This window comes from Vombatus ursinus, unplaced genomic scaffold (assembly GCF_900497805.2).
Source record: "Vombatus ursinus unplaced genomic scaffold, bare-nosed wombat genome assembly UNPS02009770.1, whole genome shotgun sequence".
NCBI classification, from domain to species: domain Eukaryota; kingdom Metazoa; phylum Chordata; class Mammalia; order Diprotodontia; family Vombatidae; genus Vombatus; species Vombatus ursinus.
The window spans coordinates 7,941,690-7,954,860 of NW_020949548.1; the positions used below are offsets into that span (position 1 = coordinate 7,941,690).

A 13,171-nucleotide genomic window follows, 5' to 3' on the forward strand; every position below is an offset into this window, starting at 1 on the left:
TATGAGACCAGGATTTAAAACCCAATTTCCTAAAGCTAAACCTAGTGTTCTTTTCTCTAGGCCATACCACCTCCAAAAGTCCTACCCAATGGCCTTAGTTTTGCCTTTAGGGACCCAGCTGAATACTAGTCTATTTTCTCTTTCACATAATAATAATAATAATAATAACTCACATTTATATAGTGTCTACTATGTGCCAGGCACTGCATTAAGGGCTTTACAAATATTATCTCATTTCATCCTCACAACAACCTCGGAAGGTGGGTGCTATTATTATACCCATTTTATAGATGAGGAAACAGGTTATGTGACTTGTCTAAGGTCACACAGTTAGTAAGTGCCTCAGGTCATATTCAAACTTAGGTCTCCCTGGCTCTAGACCCTAGTGTGGTGTTTGTTCAAAAGCTCTTTCACATATCCCGGAAAGAACTCTACATTCTAGTCCTGACTCCGTTATTGAGGGTCTTTGGGTAAGACTTTTCATCTTTCATTGCCTCAATTTCCTCACCTATAAAATGATGGAGAAGATGACTCCAAGTTCCCTTCCAGCTCTAAATATTTGATTCAGTGATCCAGATCTTAAGTCCCTGTTAATGCATGCAAATTTCTGCAATCAAATGCACAGAAAAATAAAAATTTAAGAAGAATGTGCTATACATAATCTATATCAAATTGCTTAACGTCTCAGGGAGGGAAAAGGAGAGAATTTTGAACTCAAAATTTAAAAAAATGTTTAAAATTGTTTTTCCATGCAAATTGGGAAAAAATAAAATATTATATAAAAAGGACATATATGCTAGCTTTTAGACCACGGGGAACTGGCATTCTTCATGTGATTATTGTGGGTGAGGCAGGAATATTTATCTACTTTTTGTAAACCCTGAACTCCTGCCACCAACCCCTTCACAAAGGGCCTTGTAACATCTGTAGGGACAAATTGTAGAAATAAGGTTCTAATCATCTCTTAATCATTCAAATAGGGAAACACGGCCTTCTGAGTAAGGTGGCCAGATGCTGGGGAGTACTGCTCCTTCATTTCCCCAACATCCCAGCGCTTAGTATTCTGAATGCAAACATGATCACTACCTCTTTCATTCAGCAAACATTTATAGGACAAATGCGGGCCATGTTAGACATTAAAAGGGATACAAAAATAAAGAGGATAGAGATTGAGATTGGACTTCTGATTTCACAGATACAGAAACTCCCTCTATCAATGCATGCTGGGACCTTGTTTGTATCCTATAGTATTACAGGGTTGCCTAAGGCTGGGATGTTGTGATTTTTCCCAGAGCCATGCAGGTGATGTGGTCAGAGATAGAAACCAAATTTAAGTCTTTCTGGCTCCAATGCCAAGTGTCTATCTACTATGTCACAGACAGAGGGAGAAACAGCACAATGACCCAACCAGAAAAAGATAGTTAACATTTGTGTCATTACAAAAATATCACCATGCCAGCCTTTGGAGCATTATGTAGAGTGGAAAGCATCTTGAATTTGGAATCAAAAGATCTTAGTTCAAATCATGCCCTGGTACTTGCTATCAGTGTGACCTTGGACAAGTCATGCAACATTTCTGGGCCTCAGTTTCCCTCATCTGCTAAATGAGAGGACTGTGTCTGAAGCTAGAGTCTACATAGTCCAATGTGACAGATGAAGAATTTAGATCCAGAGACTTTAAGTGCTTGTTCACCTAGCCTGATGAAGAATTTAAATCCATGGATTCAAACCTAAGTCCATGGCCACTGCTCTATCCATCATCCCATGCTGCCTCTAGAAAATGGCTTGTTGTTATTCAGTTGTTTCAGTCGAGTCTTACTCTGTGAGACCCCATTTGGGGTTTTCTTGGCAGAGACACTGGGAGCGGTTTGCCATTTCCTTCTCCAGCTCATTTTACAGAAAAGAAACTGAGGCAAACAGGGATAAGTGACTTGCCCAGGGTCACACAGCTAATCTGTGTCTGAGGCCAGAATAGAACCCAGGTCTTCCTGACTCCAAGTCCTGACTCCAGGACTCTATCCATTGTGCAAGTGACTCCAAAGGTTCTTTCCAGATATGATCCTATAATACACACACACACACACACACACATACACACACACACACACACACATTCAGACCTAATCCACCCCAAGTTAATACTGATCATCTAACACCAGGGTGAAGCAAGGTCAGGGTACAGATAATCTAGAAAGCACTTAATCCTCTCATCGATAATTAACTTCAAGCCACCACCCCACAGTTATTACCATTCTCCCCTCCCCCAATATGGCTAAAGAAGCTTCTCTTGATATTCCGCAAGCAAGAAACACCCCATATTTTTTGAAAAGTATCTTTTTTTCTATATTTTTCCTCTTCCTTCTTTTTCCCTTTGTAAAAGGGAAGATTTCAGAATTCATATCCTGTTTCACACCAACTTTCATTACTCTGTGCCTGTACCTTTTCATCCTTTGACATAAGGATCTGTATTCCTATTTGACATCCTGTGTTTAAAAAAAAATCACTGAGAATCTGAAGGTGCCAAATTTCAGGGTGAGTAGTTTCAGAAAAATGACTGCATTATCATTCTATCAGTCACCTAACATCCTTCTGGGAAGTCGGGTAATGGCCCCTAACATTCATCTGTGTAATAGGTGAAAGAGAAAGTGGTGGGTTCCAAGTTCTTCTTTACTTATTTATATTTTGCAAGTTCTTCTGAAATCAGATGCTTTAAGATGCTCCTTGGTTAGGGAAGTGACTGGGAAATCATCCTTTAAAAAATCTTTACTTTTTTTTGGTTAACAGCTTTAATTCTAAAAGCTTTCTGATGAGAAGCTTGCAAGATGAACAACAGGAAATTAAAGATGGAGAAAAGGAGGAAAAGGCCTCTCTTCAAACACAAGAGACGGCTCTCTGAGAATAACTAGACTTGAATGTGTCACAGGGAAAAATCACTTCCACACCCTCCAGATGTTAACTCCGTAAATCTTGAACAGAGAATCCAACATGGCCTTCTCAGCCCAGGAACAAAGACGGGGGGAGTCACACAATACACAATTTAAAGAGCAGGCCTTGCTCCAATCTTGTAACAAGTAAACAAAAGAGAAACCCCACACTGAAATCTTTCTCTACAGTTACTGTTTATTACCAGCTACTCTCAGTCAAAGGCCTTGATTCCAAATTCCTTTGGCTCAGAAACCGGCTGTCTAAGGACTATCTTGAGGCACTTTTTTTCCCCCTTGGGACTGGTAGGTATGTGTCTCAGGGAAGCTAAGTGTCTATGAAAGAAAGGAAACCTAGAGGAAATTTGCAACATTTAATAGATGGTTTGTGCTAAGGACATTAATTGTCTGGAAATATTTAAATTCTCTAATTTCCCTGATTGGGAGGTGACTGTGCTCAGACAATATCCCAGAGAATACAATGTACAGTAAAGATCTGAAGAAAAATGCACACATACATAGCACATACACACAAATACTGCTCAAAATGAAAACTCATGCAGTGACAGGCAGCCCTGGAGGCTATACCCAATACCTCTCATTAGGCTGTCACTGTTTACATTTTTGAGAGACTTAATCATATGTAAACCCTCACACGTCCTTTATTCAGCACTATTCTCAAAGAATATGGGCACTCAGAACAAGGAGATTTTCAATGAAGGGTTACCTGTAGAAAATGAGGGCATAGTTGATGGAGTTGGGTGAGAAGGAAATAGAAGGAATAAGAAGACGGTAGAAAACTCAGTCCTACCTCAAGCCCCCTCTGGGAAGCTTTATCTAGCTCGGTATTAGTCATGTGCTTAGTAACAGCCTCCACAACTGCAGTACCAGTTAAATGTGTTCAGCGACTAAGAACTGATTATTAGTGAGAGGGGCTTTGAAATCATAGGACAACATGGGGGTGGAAACACATGCCTGCAATTCCTGTTGCTGGAGTGTCCGAGGCTGATGGATTACTTATGCCCAAGAGTTTTGAGTTGTAGCAGAGCTAAAGCTGATCAGGTGTCTACACCAAGACTGGCACTAATATGGTCAATCCCATGGGAGTAGGGAGCCTTCAGGCTGCCTATGGAAAAGAGAATTGGGCCCAGGTCAGAACCACAAAGTTTCCATGCCAAACAGTGGTAGGATTGGGCACTTCCATCTTGGGTGAGACAGGGAGACATGGTCTCAAAAAAAAAAAAATAAACAGGAGAGGAAAGTGAAGAGGAGAAGGGAGAAGGGAAATGGGGAGAGAAAAGGAAAGGAGGAAAATGAATCAGGACAAAGACATCAGTGTTGGCATAACAACGTGACTGAAACTAGAAACCTATGTAAGAGATTGGAGTTTTGGTCCTAGCACCCAGTCAATGACTGGGTTATTGGTATATGCCTGAGTTTCTTTTGGTGAATAGCTACCCATAGTATCATGGAGCATCAGATTTAGAGGCAGAATTGTTGCTCAGCTGTGTCTGACTCTTCGTGACCCAATTTGGGGTTTTCTTGGCAAAGATATTGGAGTGGTTTGCCATTTCCTTCTCCAGTTCATTTTACAGATGAGGAAACTGAGGTAAACAAAGTTAAATGACTTGCCCAGGGTCACATAGCCAGGGTCTGAGGCCAGATTTGAACTCAGAAAGATGAGTCTCTCTGATTCCAAGTTCAGTGCTCTATCCGCTGTGCCACCTAACTGCTCCCCAGAGGAAGAGAACAAGATTTAGATCCCAGCTCTTATACTTATTAATTATGTGGCCTTAAGCAAACCACTTTCCAGTTCTATAGACCTCAAGTTTCTTATATGTAAAATTAGGGATTGGAAAGAGCCCCAGGGATCCTTTCTAGTTCTATGATTTTGTGAACATTTTTTTTAAAAGTTTATTTTATTTTTAATTTATGGAACAAAACAAGTATTTCCATAATACAGCATAATAAAAGCATTTTAAGGTAAAAGGAGGTAAAATTTAGTGAAAGTATTCCCTTCAGAAAGCACTTCAGAAACAAATATGAGGTAGTATCCTACCAGAATCACAAAATGTTACAGGTAGAAGAGAGACATTTGACTCAAACCCCTTGTTTCAGAAGAGAAGAAAAAAAATCACTTGCCTTCAGCAAAACAGATGTAACATCAGAGCTCAGACCAGAATTTAGGGTTACCTAACCGAGATATTTTTAAGCTCCTACTCTAGTCTTCTTTCCACAGCTGTTATCATGTCAAGACATTGAACTTGACTTCTTTTTCTTGAGCCCCAGCTAAGAGTTAGCAAGAGCCTCCAAGGGGCCAGAAGCCCCCTTAGCAGGGGTGGAGGTCCACTAACACACCCCACCCCAGCCCTTCTTTTCCCTCCCTTCAGGTCTGCTGCTGTCTTCCCAGAGGGTTGCTTGGGACTGGTTCCACATTCCACCTGGGGCAACTCACCTGCACATCTAAGTTTTTTCTCGAGGAGGCAGGAGTGTTGGCATAGGAGCTGATGGAGGAGCTGGTGTTGATATCATCAGTGCTGAGATTGTCTATGGTGTCGCTGATCCCACTGCTAACAGAGCTGCTGTCATCCCAGCTGCAGAAACCAACAAATCAGAAAATTGGAGCCTTCCACACTAGAGCCATGGAGGAGCAAACACAGACGAGAAGCACCACCCCTGAATCCTCCCAATGTAATAAAACCGCAGAAATAAAGCTAGTTTTCATTTGTTGTGACTCATCTGAACAGTAACAACTCTCTGTCTACCGGCAGGAGAGCTAACATTTCAATGATTTATTCTGAACATCTTAATGTTCAGAATAATGAATACGTAATAAATGCCATTCTTATGATTAGAGATAGGTATAGGGAAATCCCTGGGGAAGAAATTCCCTCTACCAATTCAGGTCCCCATCTTCTTTGCAGTGTGTAATGTTAGAGTTCACAGTCGCAAAACCTAATTCTAGGCAAGTCACTTAACTGCTTAACTGCTGTTTGCCTCAGTTTCCTCAACCATATTATCACCTACCTTGCATGGTTATTGAGATGAGATCTTTGTTTTAAAAAAAAAAAGCCTAGTATAGTGCCTGGCACATAGTAAGCACAATATAAACATTTATTCCCTTCCCTTCATCTACTACTATATAATGCTTCTGTTAAGATTGTGGCCAACAAAATTGTTATATGTAATCATTTGATTATGATCAACAAATTAAACATATCATATAATTATACATTTGAATAAATGGATTTCAACATGTAAAATATCCATAACAGCTGAGTTACTCACTGTATCCCCCTAATTTTCTTCTTCTGTATCCCTATACATTTGTGGATATATTTTCATCCAATAGAGTCAAATTATAAGCTATGATCCTCATTTTCTGCTTTATTTTACATCATTCCTATCCAGATTATCTCAGATTCTTTTATATGGGGGCAACCATGTAGCACAGTGAACTCGAACTAAGGAAATCTGTGTTCAAATTTGGCCTTGGATATTTACCAGCTGTGTGACCCTGAGTAACTCACTTAATTCCCCATTCCGTTTCAGGTTTAGTTTTCCCATCTGCAAAATGGGAGTGATAATAGTACCTACCTTACAGGCTTGTTGTGAGGATCAGATAGGATAATATTTGCAAAGCCCTTTGCAAAGCTCAAAGTGTTATATAAATACTAGCTACTCATTATTCCTATTTCTCAAACTTATCAATCTTGATTGCATTATCGTATTCCATTGCATTGATTTATCGATACTGTCATTCGGTCAGCTATTCTGAATCATTGTACAATAGCTAACCTTATTTTAGTATCAGTTATAGGCTATAAACATTAGATGCCCAATTTCCCCCATGAGCCTTTGTGTTTTTGCAGCAAATTGAGGTTGCTTGGTTTATAGACACTTTTATATAGGCTAGAGTGCTGGACTTGAAATAAGAATTCTACCTCTGTTGTTTACCAGCTACGTGATCCTGACAAACCATTTACCTCTCTGAGCATCAGTTTCCTTAGCTGTAAAATGGGAAAAATAATGGTGCCTTTCTTGCCTAATTATTGCTAAGATCAAATAAGATGATGTATAAAAAGCATTTTTCAAACCTGAAAGTGTTATGTAAATATGGACCATACATATTCCCATAACCAATTCTATAGTCAAAAGACCTTACTGAAACCAACCACCACCTTTCAGGTTTACTTTGAGAATAGATTCAGCAGGCAGAGATTATTCCTGGAAAGTGGTTGAGAGAGAAAGAAAGAAAAGAAAAAGAAAACAAAGCATGCATGGAGGACTCTGGTGGGGGAAAAGCAGGCTTCACTGCCAAAGCAAAATGGAGGCAAGGCCAACTTGTTGGAAAACTGTAGCTAGGTAACAAATGATCAGCTTCCTTGGTAAGTCCAGCTGCTGTCCATGATGCTATTCTGCACAGCTTCTACAACAGGTTAGAAACAGGGTCACTTGGCATCCAAGAATAACCAGGCACTCATAGTCCCTAAAGCAAATGAGAATGCTGGTATTGTTCAACTAGCCAGTGTGCTTCCTGACTTTCCCATGCCAATCAGGTAAGGAGACAACTGCTTATTATTGAAAGTTGCTTTCCATCACAATCTCCTTCAACATTCATATCTTTTTCTTCCAAAATCCATTTAATCAAGTTGAATGTGAATCCAGGGAAAGTCTGCAAAGCAATGTGGTGCAGTTGAAAGAAATCTAGTCTTAGGGTCTTGGGATCTGAGTTTGAATGTGACCTCTGACATGTGCTTACTTGGTGCTGTGGGCAAGAGTTTTTTGATGTTTTAAATTTCTTTGAGTCTCAGTTTCATTAGCTGGAAAATAAGGATAATATTTGCAATCACCTCACAGGATGGTTATAGAGTCAGTGCTTCGCAAACCTTAAGCTCACTAAGTAAAGGCTAGTTATTATTAGATATTGATAAGCAGAAAAAAAGTGAGGGTCCTAAACATGGGACCACATGGGCTTAGGAGATGCCTTATTTAGCATGTACCTACTAGCAAGATGACTCAGGAAGGTACATTGGATCCATAGACATAAAGGTCTTGACTCATGTGTTTCCACTTCCTTAAATGACTGCCTCCCCATCATTGTATCATTGGAGAGTCAGGAGATCCGGGAAAAAAATACCATCTCATATCTGTGGGTCCTTTCTTTGCAACACTCCTATGAGGGAGATAGTATATCATTATTCCAATTTGACAGATAAAGAAACTGAGGCTCAGGCAGGTGAAGCCCCTTGCCAAAGATCACATGGCTGGAAGTGCCAGAGGTCACATTAGAACTCAGGGCTCTTGACTCCAAGTCCAATACTCTTTGATTAATGGGGAGATCTGTAGTTACAACTGCTATTCAAGTTAAGGATTTAAGGTCTCATTGAAGAAAAAGCACCCTGACATGATTTTTTTGGGTGGGATGGGGTTGGGTGGAAACATTGTTAGTGTTTGAGCAATAAAATTTTTGCTCTGGAATCCTGTTAATTTGTTTTGGACTCATGACCTGACTTCAAATGCCCTTACTACCTATATGATCTTGGGCAAGATACTTCCCCTTCTCCAGGCCTCGGTTTCCTAATCTGGAAAATACAGGTTGGACTAGATGATCCTCAAGGCCTCTCCAGCGTTAAATTCTAGAAGCTTTCCTACTGATCATCCTCCTTCAACAGAGAGTGTTCTGTGAGCCCAAGGCAGATGAGCACACGCTATTCTTCCCAAGTTGGTGTTGAGTACATCATGCCCTCCTGCTTTGGTGATCACACTAGCCCTTGTGAACTCAAACAAGAACCTTTGGAAAATGGACTGGAGATAAAGCAGAGAGACCAGTAAGGAAGATGTTACAGTAGTTCAGGTGAGAGATAATGGGGGTCTGAAATGGGAAATGGAAAGCATATAGAAAATTAGAAAGATGTCAGAATTGACTAGATGTTGCAATTGATTGAATGTGTCCAGTAAAGGGAAAAATCAGAGATGACTCAGATTTCTAGTCTGGGTTACTGGAAAGAGGTGATGCCATCAGTCAAAATAATGAGAGAGAGACAGGTTTTGGTGGAAAAGTGAGCCAAGTTTTAGACATGTTAATGTTGATGCCCTTGCTGACGCAGACATGGTTCATTCATTCAACACGTAGTTATCAAATGTCTGCTGTGTGCAAGGTTCCATGCTAGGTGCTTTAGGAGAATGTGTCTAATAACTAATGCCTAAAAATCTGCATGGATACAGAGTATTTCCTTAATATTATGGAAATTGCAACTCATCCATGATTCAATTCAGAAACAGAAAGACATCTAGTCAGAAACACACCAGAGAAGAAACAATCATGTTTAAACATTTTCACACCAATTCTTGCATGTGACTCCAAGATAGTTTTGTAAGAGGAAAATACCCTTAATTTTATAGATAAGGAAACCAAGGCAAAGGGTGCATGCAGGCCAATGACTGACTGCACAGTAATGACCAGTCAATCCTGGTCATAAGACTAGGTCTGGCAACTTCTGGTCAAGTATTATGTTCTATAGACAGTATTTCATTGAAGGGAGGAGAGCAAATGGAAGAAATAGAAGGGAAATAAGAAAGACTGAGACACTGAATATTTCCATATAAAATCATGAAATGACTAGGCCTAGAAGTCATGTCTCATAGTGACCTACTAAGAAAAGAAAACTTAGGACCAAGGAATGTGTTTCTTTGGCCTCATATACTATCCTTATCAATGACCTAATGGAGAGAATCTTAACATTTTTGAGCGTCATGTACTCCTTGAGCAGTCTGGGAAAGCCCATGGACCCCTTTGGCAGTCTGGGAAAGCCTATGGACTTCTTCTGAAAATAATGTTTTTAAACACATAAAATAAAATACATGGGGTTACAAAGGAAACCAATAATATAGAAATGCAGTTATAATTTTTTTTTAAAAAAGGGGGTGGAACCTGGTTAAGAACTTCTAATCTAAAACGAAAATAAACAGGTCAATGAAATGCATGGTAGAGGCAGAATTAGCAAGTGTTAACATGGACAACAATAAAGTGCAAAAACATCAAGAGATTTCAAGAGATTAATAATACAAGATAAACCAAAATGAATAAAGATTCTATCCCCCCTCTCTGAAAGTCTATCAGTAAAATGCAAGTATTCCCTAGGTAAAAGGGAGGAGAGAGAAAGGAGAAACTCAACACAGAAACACAAATGACCTTTGGGTAGAGTGAACTTAAATATGTAATGCCAAGAGAGATGAAGAGGTAAGAACGGCTTCAAATCAACCAGAATTTACAATGGGAAAGTGGTTTAAAAGGTTAATGCTATTTGAGAGAACAAATAGAGGTAATATGTCACAGAACAGAGAGCTAGAATCAGAGGAAGTCAGACCTAGAAAGGCCCTCAAAAATCCTTCAATTCAAAGCTCTCATTTTAGAGATGAGGGAAGTGAGATTCAGAGAAAAGTGATTAGTCCAAGGTAACAGTCAAAGAATTAGAAGAGATCAAGCTCCTTTCCTTATCCCAAGACCATTGGTCCTTCCACCAAGATGACTTTTATTAGTCTGCACTGTTTCCTGTATGTGGGCCCTATAGTTGCCCATGTCTAGACCTTTGTGCATACTATTAATCCATCAAAGCTGCTCTTTCTCTTCTTTAAAATTCTTTAAATTCCATCTTTAAAATTCTATCTCTCCATGATTTAAGGCTAAATGTCAAACTCTCCATGAAACCTTTCCTAAGGTCCTCCCACCTAAAAATACTCTCTTGGGGGCACTCACCTAACACATTCTATTTCTCTGATGATAGTTATCGCATTCTGCCTTCCACTAGAGTCATCTGGATCTATGTGTTATCTACTAGGTTGAAAGTTCCATGAGGACAGGAAACTAGTCTGTTTCCTACAACCCCAGTAAAATGCTCTTAAACGCAATAAATGTAGACTATACATTCCGTGTGGCATGTAAGCTCCCTGAGGGAAGACTTTCAGACTTTCTATTTCTAGCACTTGGCACAGTCCATTACACATGGCAGTTGCTTAATAATTATTAGTTGAATTGAAATTGAACTTGGGGAATTGAATAGAATTCTAGAGTCAGAAATAGGTACAGTTAACAAAACTGAAGGACTACAAAAGAGAAAAACTGGAAATAATTTAAGGGGGGTGTTTCTAAATGGATATTGAAAGGTATAAAAATACTCTGAAAATCTTTTAAGACACAGACAAAAAGAGAGGGTAATTAGGGAATAATAGACATGATAACTTGTAATATCATGAAGCTTACAAATTGAGTACATCCTTGAAGGGAGGCACATTCACGGCTTCGAAGATCAAGGCAAATGACTTAGACATCAGCATATCCCACCTGATGATAAGCTTTTAGGGCATGGTCTGTCTTTTATTCAGTTCTGTAACTTCCACGGCGTCTAGCACTGAGCCCCAAACACAGATATTTCTTGACCATGCTCCATAAACTCTCATGGTTCCCTATCACCTCCATGATCAACTGTGCGATTCTGTTTAGCATGCAAAGTCCTTTCTAACCTGCCCTGCTACCTTTCGAGTCTTCTTCCATCTTACCCCTCCCTCCACCACATGCTCTACAATCCAAAGACAATGGCCTCCCGGTTGTTCCTCAAAATAGACACTCCATCTCTCAAATTTGGCCATTTTCTCTGCTGTCCTCCAGGCATGGAAAGCTCTCCCTCCACATCTCTGCCTTCTGACTTCCCTGGCATCCTTCAAGTCCCAATTAAAATCTCTCTTCTACAGGAATCCTCTTTCAATCTCGCTTAATTCTAGTCACTTATCTCTGTTGATTATTTCAAATTTATGCTACAAACAGCATGTTTGGACACAATTGTTTGCATGTTGTCTACCCCTTTAGACTGTGAGCTCCTTGAGAATAGAAACTTTTCATATCCCCAGCACTTGACCCAGGGCCTGGAGGCACATGGTAGATGCTGAATAAACATCTATTCACTGACTGACCGATCACATGGAAATGCGAAGGTGACATATTTGGATCCTTCATGGTTAGCTCCTTCTGAGCTGCCTCACCTTCAGTCTACTTCCCAGAAGTAGTATTTCATTTCGACATTGAAGTGTGATGCTGAAAATTCACCACTGAAATGAACAGCAACATGTCTGGCATCTCTGGCAGGCACCAAAGGATAGTATCTTTGGGAAGGGTGATGGCGTTGAATTGGACTGAACTGAAATAGTAACTGGGGTGTAAAAGGTGAGGGAAGACATTCATCTGTTCTTGAAGGAGAAAAAGAAGGCCTTTTGGATGTTGGAATTTTTATCACTATACATAAAAATCCTTAACTGGACTAGAGGGAGGCTGGGCTAGGTGGTTTATAAGGATTCTCCCAAAGCTAAGGCATTGGGCTTGTTTTACTAAGTATGACTATGTTAGGTAAACCCCTAGACAGAGGAAAGAGGAAGGACATTGGGTTTACTCCTCTTAATGTTGGCATTTCTGGATCCTGTGCTTATGATAAGATCTTTCAAACTGGGTTGAGGCCCAGTGATAATTTCTCATGACTGATACAGCCCTCAGTTAGCACCTCAGGGGAATTCATCCTTTAATTAATCATTCAACAAATCTTCCACAGGATGGAGATTACAGCACATAGATTCTTGGACCATCATTCTTAGCCTTCTATTTCTAAGTAAGAAAAAAAAAACACACCTACCATTAAAATAATTCAAATTATTTTAACACTTCAATTAACAAATGCTCTGGGAACGAAACCCTTTTTAATGAGATGATTATGGAGGGGTGGGTGGTAGTGGTGGTGCTGGGGAGTTTGTAGCCTTCTTAGCCAGAGTTGGCAGTAAGCTGCAGCTAAAGAGGAGGGGGCAAGCACAGCCTTAGATACAGACTTCCTGTGGGTGGGCCGGGGCCCAACCTAGCAAAAGATCACACCCTAAAAATGCTTAGATGGCTAGGTCACATAGGAGTGGCTTCTGAGTTATATAGGGACCAAAAGGACAGCTAGTCATACTCCACTTTGCTTGGAGGGGATAATGAGAAAGAAGTTCCCCAATGAGATTCTTAGGGAAATCTATGTCTTGGAACATTATCCCTAGAGTTCTGGACCTGGAATCATGAAGACCTGAGTTCAAATATAGCTTCAGATATTTTCTAGCTGGGTGACCCTGAGCAAGTTGCTTAACCTCTGTCTGATTCAGTTTCCTCATCTGAAAAATGGGAATAATAATAGCACCTACCTCCCAGGGTTGTTGTGAGGATAAAATGGGAG

The 13,171-nt window shown here is 40.0% G+C and overlaps 1 protein-coding gene across 4 annotated transcripts in view; it reads right to left on the bottom strand.

The window, feature by feature from the left end:
- The window catches only part of NAV2 (neuron navigator 2), a 457,081-nt gene that overhangs the window by 78,214 nt on the left and 365,696 nt on the right, over positions 1 to 13,171 (bottom strand). For all 4 annotated transcript variants that reach the window (XM_027852625.1, XM_027852624.1, XM_027852627.1 and 1 more), the window contains exon 12: positions 5,377 to 5,515. In XM_027852625.1, the coding sequence (XP_027708426.1) occupies positions 5,377 to 5,515 (139 nt within the window). The remainder of the gene's footprint in view (positions 1 to 5,376; positions 5,516 to 13,171) is intronic.